Source organism: Ruditapes philippinarum, unplaced genomic scaffold (genome assembly GCF_026571515.1).
Source record: "Ruditapes philippinarum isolate M1 unplaced genomic scaffold, ASM2657151v2 ctg5176_1_1_1_1, whole genome shotgun sequence".
NCBI classification, from domain to species: Eukaryota; Metazoa; Mollusca; class Bivalvia; order Venerida; family Veneridae; genus Ruditapes; species Ruditapes philippinarum.
The window spans coordinates 62,044-75,631 of record NW_026857771.1 but is presented as its reverse complement, the minus strand read 5'-3'; the positions used below and the strand labels follow the sequence as shown (position 1 = coordinate 75,631).

General features: G+C 30.9%; 1 protein-coding gene across 1 annotated transcript in view; it reads left to right on the top strand.

Annotated features, from left to right (window-relative positions):
* The first annotated feature begins 1,085 nt into the window (after nucleotides 1-1,085).
* The window catches only part of LOC132750965 (uncharacterized), a 28,789-nt gene continuing 16,286 nt past the window's right edge, over nucleotides 1,086-13,588 (top strand). Inside the window, exons 1-8 of the mRNA XM_060741057.1 lie at nucleotides 1,086-1,295; nucleotides 4,224-4,318; nucleotides 7,778-7,998; nucleotides 8,250-8,454; nucleotides 8,940-9,033; nucleotides 9,471-9,601; nucleotides 12,508-12,768; nucleotides 13,181-13,354. Of these exons, the coding sequence (XP_060597040.1) occupies nucleotides 4,285-4,318; nucleotides 7,778-7,998; nucleotides 8,250-8,454; nucleotides 8,940-9,033; nucleotides 9,471-9,601; nucleotides 12,508-12,768; nucleotides 13,181-13,354 (1,120 nt within the window). The 5' untranslated portion in view covers nucleotides 1,086-1,295; nucleotides 4,224-4,284. The remainder of the gene's footprint in view (nucleotides 1,296-4,223; nucleotides 4,319-7,777; nucleotides 7,999-8,249; nucleotides 8,455-8,939; nucleotides 9,034-9,470; nucleotides 9,602-12,507; nucleotides 12,769-13,180; nucleotides 13,355-13,588) is intronic.

Here is a 13,588-nt window from a genome sequence, read left to right as displayed (position 1 = left end):
AAGCAAAAATTCAGACTTGCCAAGTCCAGTTTTCCAGAACAATAATTTTAATTGCGCACAATGACAGAAAAATGAAAGAAGTTAAAACAATTTTAACTCAAAACGGAATAAAATGGACCAAAAATTGATTTCAATTTGATTCCGAGTACATTTCCTTATTAGTTTTTGGTATATTTTCCCGTTTTCCTGTTTCTGGTGTAGAACTATTTCATTCATATCCCCAGTTTGGAAAAGATGACCAAATGTGAAAAAAGTATTAATACAGATGATATAAGGAATCGAAAAAGCAGACTTCACATAATAAGTTTAAAAAGCAGACGACATAAAAGTTTTAAAAAGCAGACAACAATAAAAAGAGGTTTAAAACCAAATGAAAATGTTTTAAAAAGCAGACGAAGTAAAACATGCAGACGACTAAAAATAAGTTTAAAAAGCAGACGAACAAAAATGTTATCGTAGCATAAGCAAAATAAAATTGCAAACGTATGCTATACGGTCGTAGATCTGAATCTTGGAAAGATAGAAACAACGCATTTTATGACTTGGCGTTTTAATATTTCAACAATCATTAAACAACACTTTATAATATATATGTACATATATCCAAACAATGCTGTATTTAAATGTGTTACTTCCGTATACTTCCTCAATCAATTACATTGTATAAGCATGTATTGTTCTTCATTTGTCATGCCTATCACAGCTATCTATCTTGAAATCTATTTAAACTTTTCAAAGGTTGATTGTTTAAAGCAGATATTTAACTTTTACTTCCTTCTTCTTTTGAAAAGAAAAAAGTATAAAAAATTTACATTGCCTTTGTAGAATTTAACCCCAACTGTTCACTCTTGATTTTTATTGTATATCGTAGACTGTAAACAAAACTGTCATTAACCTTATGTATTGAAAAGCTGTCAACCAGAAAAGTCAATTTGATAGATAGATCACTAACCTGACCTTTAATTTAAGTAACAGTAGACTTAACCGTGCTCTTTTGTTAGCAAATATGTTGTACTGAAACTCTTACTGATAATAAGAATTCGACAGCTATATATTGCTTCGATTTTTTCTGATTGTATACCCCTATTGAAAATCATGCAATCAACGGGTTCACCTGAAATTTGACGCAGCTGATAATTTTCTACAGCATATTAAACAAACTTATTCAAACGATAGTTTACATAAATAGACAAATTAAATTTGTAAAATAAAAGTTCTTTTCTTAAACTTGACAACGGTATAACAGTTTTGAAAATTACAGTAAATTAGGAACGGGATTGCCGGTATAAACGGAGGTATGTAAGTAAAAAAAACTTAAATTTATTTTGTTTTCCCTGATATCTAATTTGTATTTAAATTCAAAGGGACACCCTGAGGTTTTTTTTCAGCTCACTTGAGCTAGCCCAGTGTGAGCTTTAAGGGTCGTTTAATGTCCGCCACCCGTCGTCGTCCACATTTGTTCGTTTACACTGTAGTGGGCACATTTTTGCCTCAATCATCATCAAACTTTGTCAGGATGCTTGTATGAGTTCAGGATGAAAAACTAGGTCACAGGTGCTAAAAATAGAAAAATATTGTTAACACTCTAGTGGCTACTATTTTAATCCAAATATCCTAGAAATTAGTCTGAAAGTTTGTTTTGATGATTTCAAGGTAAAGTTTTGAATATGGTTTACTTTGGGTCAAAGACAAGGTCACAACGCCAACATTTGGAAATACCTTGTTAACACTCTAGTAATCACATTTTTGCCCCAATCATCATCAATCTTTGTCAGAATGCTTGTCTAGGTAATCGCTCGGATGAGTTCCAACATGGGTCATCTCGGATGAAAAACTATGTCACATTAGCTAAATATCTTGTTAACACTCTAGTGGCTACTGTTTGATCCAAATCTCCTGGAAATTGGTCTGAAAGTTTATTTTGATGATTTCTATGTCAAGTTCGAATATGGGTCACCTGGGGTCAAAAACTAGTTCACACTGACCAAATATGGAAAAACCTTATTAACACTTTAGTGGTCACATTTCTGACTCAATTGTCATCAAACTTGGTCCGGATGTTTGTCTAGGTAATTGCTCGGATGAGTTTGAACAAGGTCTCGGATGAAAACTAGGTCACAGGAGCTAAAAATAGAATAATCTTGTTAACACTCTAGCAGCTACTGTTTTGATCCAAATATCATAGAAATTGGTCTAAAAGTTGGTTTTGATGATTTCAAGGTCAAGTTTTGAATATGGGTCACCTAGTGTCAAAAACTAGGCCACACTGCCAACATATGAAAAAACCTTGTTTACACTCTAGTAATCACATTTTTGCCTCAATCATCATCAAACTTTGTCAGGATACTTGTCTAGGTAATCGCTCGGATGAGTCGAACATGTGTCATTTCTAATGAAAAATTAGGTCACAGGAGCTCAAAATAGAAACATCTTGTTAACACTCTAGTGGAAAAAACAAGAAGCAAGTAAAAACAACAAACAAAACTGGAAAGAATGAGAGATAGGGTTAGCGTATGCCTGTATATTTCTCTGTTAATTCTTATTGCAATATTAATTATTATTATTATATTCTTATAACAATATCAATCATTATTATATTCGTATTACAATATTTATTATTATAATAATTATTATTATTATTATTATTATTCTACATTTATTTGCATATTTCTGTTGTTTTTCATTAAATTTTTCTTTCTCTGAATATCTCCTCTTGTCGACATAAAAGTCAACATAAAAGCGAACGCTTATCGCTTGTATAGCATACGCATTAATGAATGATGCTTCAAGATGACGTGACTGCAAGTATTGCTTTTCTTTTATAATTAACGGCTATCATTCATTAAGTATTCAATTTACTAGGTTTTTTAGAGATTTAACATTCAAATATATAATAGTAAGAAATAGTTAATGTTTAAATAATACTTGCAATCTCGTTGGAAACAGTGAGGATCAGCATCTATTACATAGTAACCTTAAATTTCGAGATAAATGTATACTATATAGAACATGAATAACATTTTTTCTTTCATACACTGATTTATGTAGTACATTTACTTATCTAAGCTATATGGTTTTGAAACGTCTTTTTCAACACTTCGATAAAAAAATATTGCAATAATAATATGACACAAACTGGAACTATACAAATAAAACAAATGTTATTTTTAAATTTACATTTGAACCCATCTATATACAATGTTTCAAATTTTATACAGTTGAGGTAATAATGCACTTTTTCTACACCATTACTTTGGTCTTATCAACATTTACTGAAAGCTTCCATCTATCACAATATTCAGATAAGATGTTCAAGGCATGTTGTAAACCTTCAGCCGTTTTAGAGAAAATAGTTATATCGTCCGCATACAATAAAAACAAACAAATCTTAAAAATACCAGTATCTATGCCCTCGACTTCTTTAGTTAAAACATATCTTCAAGATCATTCAGAAACATGCTAAACAAAAATGAGGACAGGCTCGCGTACAAGCAAAACTATTGGTGGCAATTCAGTATAATTAGATTAATTTCCTGAACCGAATGGGGTTCGTTTCAACTATGCAGTAACTGAAACTGCGGATATACTCATGAAAAACATCTCGCCCCTGTATATATACCATTTAATCGTTTAAAGAAAATATCAAAACAATACCCGAAGTCTATTTAGTCGAAAACTTTAACAACTTTTTGAGCATTTATATTATGTAAATTTAGTCTAGCATATCGATATGATATTACATTACTTATCTAACCTAGTCTGGCTGAATGAATCTACATACGCATACACCGAGATAATTAGCACTTAATTGTCTCGGTCACAGAGCTATATCTGTATTATACGTTTCTGTCTTCATGTATGTGTATTTAATACAGTCAACTTTAACGAAATATGTAATATAGGTAAGTTACAAAAGATCTAAATTTAATTAATAAAAAATAAAAATAACCCCCCCCACTCAAAAAAAAAAAAAAAAAAAAAAAACCCAACAAAGTTCATCATTAATTGTATTGAAACATGGTAAAATAGGTTCGATTATTTTTACATGAACATTTTTTGAATAATAATTTGTCAAATCCTTTAAAGAAATGATTTGATACTTTTTTTTCTTAAATATGTTTGTTTGGAGGCGTGGTTTTACCTGAACATAATATCATTATTAAAACTCTTAAAATTTTCTACGGACAAACCTATTCACTCACCCGATTTTTATTTTTTCACAGTTAATAAAACGAATATGTGAAAACAAAACCTCAGAAGCAATCATACCCTAACATATTAAATATGGGCGGAGGAGCAGGAAAATATCCAACAAAAGGTATGTATACTCGTTTGTACTAATATTTCATTTACTATTACGACAGCAAACAGTATTGGATGGGTAGTGTAATGTTTGTTTTATAAAAGTTGTAGATAGATAAATGGTTTGTCGTGCACTTTGAAAAGTGCAAGCCGTCTATGACAAAAATGCGGCCTTATGACAGAATATGCTCGTCCTTTTAAAGATGCTTTATGTATTAATTGAATGAGGAAGAAATGATAATTCTGATATCGGCATAGGGCAAACGGAGTAGCAAAACGAAGGCAGTGGACAAAACCTAAAGGTGTATAAACTTGCGAAATGTTATCTGATCATATAATAATTTCAAAACGTGTTCACTCGTATCGATTTTTTTTAAAAAGGTCTTAAGGTCATGTTACTGTGTACACTCCTAATGTAAAAAAATGATATAATGCTTTTTTTCTTATCTATGATTGTTTTGACTTTTACATAGAGAGAAATTTTAAAATGTGTCTCGGTATTTAACACAAGTGAAATATATTGAAAGCAAGAGCATAGGTCTTAGAACGTTCAAGAAAATATTCAAAGGCTATTTTTAACTGGGCAAGTGATAATTTCTTCGTAAATTTGCATAACAATATCATTTCAATGAAGTTCTTCGTTTTAATTTTATCAAGATACAAAACTATGGTATAGGTATATCGATTACACACTGCCGAATACAGCTTTATACGCTTAATAAAATAAAGTTTTGACCATCTTTATGTAGCTTGATCATGAAGCTTATGGTAATATGTAAAGCCTGTCAAGTAAACACTTTAAAACTAAGACCTTTAGCAATGAAAAATGTCATACTACCACAAATATAAAGCTGATTGTTTTTGTAAATGTGACAGTATCATGACATGAAATGTCGTGCTAAGGTGATAGATCTCCGTGCTTTTTTGTTCTGCAGTACATGTATTTGTTAAAATGAAGGAAGCCAACACGAAATAAAACAAATTTTTCAAAAAAGGAAATTTTTTATGCAACCAAATGAAATGAAAACAATAAAATTAATACTTATATCCTGTACATTTTACTCTATCAAATAAAACATTCGTTGGGGTACTTGTTATTAAATCAAGCTTAAATATAAACTGGACACTACAGAAGTCCTACACTATACATGCACAGCAGTGTTACATTTGTGTCGGAAATACTTCGCACAAAATTATGATGGCAAGACATGAATGAAAATATTAAACTATTATGACATTATTATCATTTTTCATTGTCAACTTGAGTTGAATCGACTATATTGAATTGAATAATTTTATTGAACAAAAGGCAAATGCCTGTGAGTACATATATACAAACATACGTATAATACAAGGGTTTTTTTTTAAAAAATAATCAGTGGCGGTCCAATTCTATATAAATCATCATAAATGTATGAAATCGTAAAAAATATCAATCATCACTGCATGCAATCATTATCATTTTGCAAACTATAAGAGGCGATTGGTGAAACAACAGTATCATAAATGCTTTTATGTAAATCTTCTCAAATTTTCAAATAGTTATACACCTATTATAGTCATCGTCAATAAGATTTTGAAAAATACAATGAGTATTAAACGTGAGTATTAAACTTCGCACTCGCACGCACATACACATTCACGCACACACATGCACACGTATACAAAAATATTATTTGATATATCAAAAAAGAGTCTTCCACAAGAGAAAAATGTAAAAATATATTTTGTGGAGAAAAGTGACTCACATTTAATATAAAACTATGTTACGGCGTTCCATGGCTTAAATTAAGTATATGGCAAGATTGGTATTTATTTGTTTTTGGTCGCTGGAAAGAAGTTCAACAAACTTTGGAATATTCGGTCTTTTTCGAAAATATTGTTTTATTTATCTAATTCTTTAATCTTTATATAATTCGCATTCCAAAAGAAAATGAAATTCGTCTTCTAGTGTGTTACATAAGATACATTTGCGTTCATTTCTTGGAATCGGATGCGGTTTATGCCATCTGCCGGTTTCTATATACAATCTGTGTGACGATAAACGAAATCTTGTTAAAGCAGCTCGGTATTTACTGATATTGATTTGTTCTATGTATTTCGAAAAACCGAAAGTAGCGAAAAGTTTATATGTGTCGGCCCTGGGTGACGCTTCAACTTCAGACATCCAGATTTGAATAAAATTATCTTCAAGTCTTCGCTTGACTTCTGCTATAAAAATGTTTTCATTTCCTATTTCTTAAAATATCCATGCATGATTTAAGCCTAGATTTTCAAAAATTGTTCTTACAGACGTTGCCCAATTAGTAGTTTCATTGTTTCGTTCAATATCTTCAAGCATCAAATTGCATGTTTGTTTAATCAGTTTTACGTTATCGCATTTAATTATCTTTAACCTGAATTTTAAAACTTGTATTATTCTTTGTTGTTTTAAAGGCATTCTACCTAAATCGCCGTATACAAAATTAGTCTGGGTTTGTAATTTTACCCCTAAAATATTTTTCAAAAAATGTGTATGTATATTTTCTATTTTATCAGCTTTATTCATGCCCCATATTTCACATCCATAACATAAAATCGGTTTAATAAACTTGTCAAACAAATCAATTTTATGTTTTATATCTATATAAGTAAATTTCTGTAAGTATTGTTTCATTTTGAAAATAGCTTTTAATGCTTGACCTGACAATGCATCATATGTGTGTTCGAAAGACCCCCCCACAAGAAAAAACTATACCAAGATATGTAAATTTACTCACTAATTCAATTTCAGACCCATTATACATAACCCTAATATTTATTGGTAATCGTCCACCCTTTCTGAAAATCATCACTTTTGTTTTATTAATATTTACGGTAAGTTTCCAACGTTCACAATAATCTTTTAAAATATCCATGCCTTTTTGTAAATTATCTAAACTTTCGGCTATTAGCACAATATCGTCTGCGTATAAAAGAAGAAAAAGTTTTAAAAAACCGGTATCTATGCCTTTAAATCCTTCACATAAAAGTGTATCTTCAATATCGTTTAAATAAATTGAAAAAAGAAAGGGAGATAAGCAATCACCTTGACGGACACCCAAAGACTATATATACAGATAAATAAGACAAATAACTATATATTTTAAAAGATTGACTGTTATAATGATGATTGACCAACAGTTTATATTGGAAAATGTTTAGAAAAAATAAATAAGTTTGCTTAAAATTTAAAAATACTGCCCCACTTTTATATGAATTACGTTACAGGTAATTTCCGAAGGATATTCATACTCTTGGGCCACTTGAGTTTATTTATCGTACCTGCGAAGAAAATTGTAAAATTGAAAGGACTTGTATGGCAAAATCTAAAACTTATTTTGACTTTCATCTGTTTACTTATTACATGTATATATCCTTGGATGGGCATTATGCCACATATGTAATGTGGATTATTGTAGTAAACAATAGCACAATACATTTTATTTTATTCCAGTCGACCTAGAATGTGATCCATCAGACACAGGGATTAGTGTTATTGAAAACTCAGCAAATAAAACAAGTAACGAGTTTACAGTACCTACAAATACGTTGGTATCTTGGAGCAGAATTATTTTCACGAAAAAGACCAAGATTAAGATAACATTTAAAAGAGGCGGCGTTTTACGTATCGGGTTAACAAGTATTAATCCGTCAGGAAACGGAAATATTTTGGAGGTTCATAAAAACTGCTATTTATTTTAGTCCACATTTTATTATCAGTAATACTTTCGGTTTTCACTGGACAATTGACAAGTTTTTATAATTCTTACCCATTGTGTATAAATTCGTTTAAACGATTTTTAACATGATGTATGTTCATAAATAAACGAATGTTTGTTAAACAGTATCCGCTTAGCAAGTATTTATTGACCGTCCATCTTTATCAATTTATCTAATGAGAATAATATTGTTTTGTTATTATTCAGGGTTCTGTATTTGAGAAGGAGGAAGGATTCACCTCAGATGAGCAAGATGCAGTCCGCATATTGAACAAAACTGATTTTTCTTTTCGCTACGGACCAGATGGCGGTGAAATGGAATACGACTGTGACAGTAATGTGGCAGATCTTTGGTTGTATTTCATCTGTGTGTATGGAAATCCAGATGTAAAGGCAGAAATATCAATTGAAGGTATGCAAGCTTTCATTTACAAAATGTATGTTCAAAACAGAATTTGATATCGTTTCTATTAAAGCCTCAACAGAACAAAATCTCTAACCAAACAACCATTTGTCGGAGCGCAGTATATATTTAGCATAGTTAACTATTATGTATCTGTTTGATTTTGCCTCTATTTCGCTTGTTTTTTATTTTTTTCATTAAAAACTTTGAGTAGGAACATGTAGAAATGTTTAATTTTGCATAATTATATATTTTCTTATATCAGTTGAATAAATGAAATACTGACTTACATTGCTCATTTACATTTCTGTAACGTACATATATTTAAGCTTATCTTGTTACTATCATTGTTTAAGCCTTTTGACTTCTGCCGGTGCAAAAAATATAATAACAAAATAAAAAAACTAAAGAATTGAACCCCCTGAAACAGCAAACAATAAAAATAATAATTGCTGTGATGCAAACATCTGACAATTTTGCATTTTATTTGGAAGGGGACAAATATGATAAGATAACCCTGTGTTCTGCCGGAAGTGGCCAGGGAAGTAGTTCTTCAATAGCATCAAATACAGCAAGGTGCAGAATCAGGTAATGAATGTTTGATAAACAATATTTTTTATCTTATTTCATCCTTAGTGATTTACAATTAATGCTACAACTACCACTAACAAAGTATTAAATTCAGATCGAATTGTAAATAATAAAACATAAATAAATATAATTTTCTTTATTTACGTTGTTGAAGCGGTCACTTGGATTATTATGAAATATATGTTTGTCTATGTTTTATTAATATGACATCAGTTATTTGGATTGTCAGCAAATACATATCTTGCACAACCACCAATCGTTCGCAAGCTTCCTCCTATGAGAGAATTTTTCAAAAAGAAAAAAAGTTAACGTAAAATATTAAACAAACGTTTTTCGAATGTTTTGAAAAGTTTGGAAGATGAAGTCTTTATAACAGACTGTGACTGAACAAACTTATGATATGATGTTCACATTATTTTCTGTTGTTTTAACAGTAAACCTGTTGTAAATGGCGATGTGTATTATTGCCACTGGGATATGAGATTGTTAAACGAAAATATAGCAGGGAAGGCACCATCTCATGGTTTTATGAGCCTGAAGCTTGTATCAAGGAAGGAAAATAAAGGTAACCATGGACCCTTTAAGGTGACAACAGACACTTTCCGTGGTACTCACATAAATGCCATTTAAACCAACTTATTTTAGTAACAATTGTTATTTATTTAATCTTTGTGCATTAAATGTCGTTGATCATCATAAAAAATAACATATTTGAAAAAAATGCCTTTGTAAATGATTGATTTTTAATAAAAATCCTAAAATTTTAAATCGTCATATCAAAGTCATTTTTTATTTTTTTGTCATCAAACTTTTGGAAAATAAACATACTTATAATATCTGGGGAACCGTGTCTCAAATTTTTTCTATCTTTTCTCAAAAAAATATTACGTAACGTCAAACATTTTATGCGACTTTTTTCACCATACATATTACGTAATTAAAGATAATTAAGTCGCTGATTGAGCAAACAAAAATCCCTGACACGGTTCCCTCCGTAATTGAATTCCCTTTCATGTGCTTAAAACCGCATGTTAATTGCTTGATTATTAAAAAAGTTATGCCGATTCAAAGTTAGTCCGACCCGCATCAAACGAAGTGTCATAAATCGGCTGTTCTCTCTCGGACCCCTACGTTTCACGCTAAATAATTGCATAATACACAAATATCGCACCAGAGAGGGTCACAAGTTGCGGTAACATACTCTAACAACATTTTATGACCCAGTGACATCTGACCAATTAAAAAGTTGCTGATTAATATCAGTTTATAACAGAAATTTCTTCAAATCTTAACGTGATTTACCGTCGTCGCACATGTCACGTGACTTTCGGTAAAATTTGAGGCACTCGGTGGGGGGAAATGGAACGTATTTGTTCACCGCTAGCGGGGTATTTAATTGTTTCACTTTTGAAGTTTATTATTATTATTATCATCAGCATTATTATTATATTATACCAGTGTCACTCTATCTGTGTATTCGTGTATTAAATTCCGTTAAAATGTAAATCAAAATAACAAAAAAACTGAGCTTCTGACAGTTTTTTAAGTCCATGGTAGATGTACAAATAAGAACGGGATATTATATATTTTTTCCTCCAAATTGATATAAATGCTTCACATATTTTAATAGAAATAAAAGGTATCACTTGATCATTATGATCTGACCTTCTTGACTTCTATTATCATGAAAATCATCTATGCACGGCATAGAGATCCAGTTTCTACTGGGATATACAATAAATTCCATACTTTGTCCCAGGTTTATTAGTACTGTGTTCGATTTACTAGCGAACAATTTATTCAAAGCATTCACTGATAATTTATTTTATTATCTTTTTTTATTTATTCATAGAGAAATAATCATCCTTAGACAACCTAAAATGGTTTAGAAATTTGTCAGGGACACCTTACCACAAGTCATATAGGCGTTCACATAAAAAATGTTGTCTGTTTTTGTTGTTGTTTTACTTAACATTGTTAGAAAACGAGGTTGAATGTAAAGCAAGCCCTTGAATCCGTACAAAAGTCCATAAACTCAATGTAATATCTATCAGGTTAACGGGACAGACACATTATTTTCACACATTATGGATATTTTAGCAACTATATTTTTAATCAATCCCGTGGTCGTGCGATTTGTCGCTATGCTTAATTATTTTTGTTTCATACATTATGTTACGTACATTGGCCGACAATTTCTTATTTTATAAAAAAGGCTAAATAAAAGGTAGACGATATTCATAAAAGATGTACGGTATTTGTACGATACATGAATTACGAGTAGTATGGACCAGTATGGACCGGTAATTCACGCATATATGGAACTACCGATTTCCCTCATTGATGCCTCAACAGGGGGCGGAGCGTTATCGATAATTGACAGGTTACGCGATAGCAGATAAAAATGGTACAGGTACCGTTTTAAAACGTTTAAAAACACATTTTTTTGACTAACTGCTTCCAAAATGAAATCACGAATGTGTTCAGAAAAGGTTGATAAATCTACTAAGCAAAAAATCTCATTTTAGGTATTTTCAGTGATAATTGACTCCGTTGTCACCTTAAATGTTTTGTCAGACATTTAAAATGCTATGTCAGGTAGAATAAGACGAGTAAATATAAAACGTCTTTAGTATTTTAGTTTATAGGCCAGCCACTACAAAAGTCACACGATTTGAGATATTTGGCAATTAGAAGAGATAATAGAAATTACGAAAGCGCTTATGTTAATGTAAGATAGACATCCGATTTGTCACTGTGTCGTTTGGGCTATAAGTGACAATATAAGTTAAATGTCATGACGGCGTGGCCGAGGCGTTAACGCGTTTGACTAATGATTGCTGGTTTTTGGGTTCTAATGGGGAAACCGGTATTTCCTTGAGATACATTGCTAAGTACTTGTTGGTTCCAGTGACGGTTTCGCGATTGTGTCTATAAGCTTACAGTTTCCAATACAATCGAACTAAACAAAATTCTATAAAAACTAAATGACTATTTGTCATTAACTAACTTGATTGAAATCGAACTTTTTTAACTATGATTTAAACTATCAATTTAGTTCTGTGATTCATAGATCCGAATGTTAAACAATTTTAGCATTATTTCAAGAGTTGTCTTTATCCAAAATTAATTGCAATGGCTAGATTTTATATCCCTTTACATACTTAACAATAGCTAACCTTTAAACAAATTCGTCTCTATGTAGACAGTCATGGAAAGGATAAAAACATTTTCCATGGCTTCATATTTGTTACTGAACAAAGCATTTAACTAGGGGCAACGGTACTTTAATTCTACATGACATTTGTTCTAAATGTACATATACATGCTTAATAAAATATCACACTCTTAAATGAAATTAAGCATGTACTTTGATGCATAACTTTTTTGTATTCGATTGGTTTTTAATGTGATGAAATTTGGTATTATGTAAGGCATCAAATTTAGTATTTCTCGATTTGTTTTACCCAGGTTCACCTGATGAGGAAGATGTAATATGGGAGCGGAGCAGCGCCGTCCAAGAATATCCGTTCAGTTCAGTGATCGCCTTCCGGTTAAGTTTACACGAGAGACAAGTATCACATAATTTGTTTGTTACTTCCGTTGGAAACACTGGTAAAGATGTCTTCACCGTTCAGGAAACACTTGATCCAAACACATTGCATTTTGTAATTGAATTTGGCAGTGGTGAAATTCAAGTAACACATGGAAAAAGACTGATAATAGCGCAAGGTAAAGCTTTATGATATTTTACTTATAATAAACCTTATTGTGTCATATCTTTAATTTATTACTAGTATTAGCTCAAACGATTTTGACAGTTAAAACAGCCAGGTACAAGTGGCTGTTAGCTTACATGATCTGAGTCACCGTAAAGCAATGACAACCCTTAACAATAATTCATATAACCGTTCTAAGTTCTTATTAACGAATTAAAATTATTGCACAATTTATAATTAAAATTAATTCATAAATTTACAAATGACAATTTAAGTACAACGATTATTTAATAAAAATATGCATTATACGTGTGCAAGATTTAGGCAATTATTAGACTGACATTCTTCATAAGTGTTTAATGGACACACCTTGTGAAATATTGTTTAAAAAAGAGAATAACCATCATAAACGATTTTGTTTTTAGAAGTGGGAAGCACTATTCTAGTAAGTGGTTATGAATTTGACGACGAAGGGGCGAGCATAGATGAAACAATTACTGAAATCAGATCAAAAATAGATTTCAAACCTCAGCGGCTTCAATATGGCAACAGTCCATCAAGCTTCGTCCTTGAATTCAATGAAAAATTGACGGATCAAAGTATATATCCCTATTTGATTCATATTAATTACAGATATAATACTTCAATTCAATACGTTTGTGCAAACTTGAAGACAGTCTAATATATTTCTATATTGTTTACACAGTTTTGTATTAAACTGACAAATATATAGTTTTATTGTAATTAAGATAGATAAAGATTTTGTTTATTCTTATTAAAGAAACCTGCAAAACCATACATTAAGGTTTTATGCTAGTTTGAGCTTTTAGTAT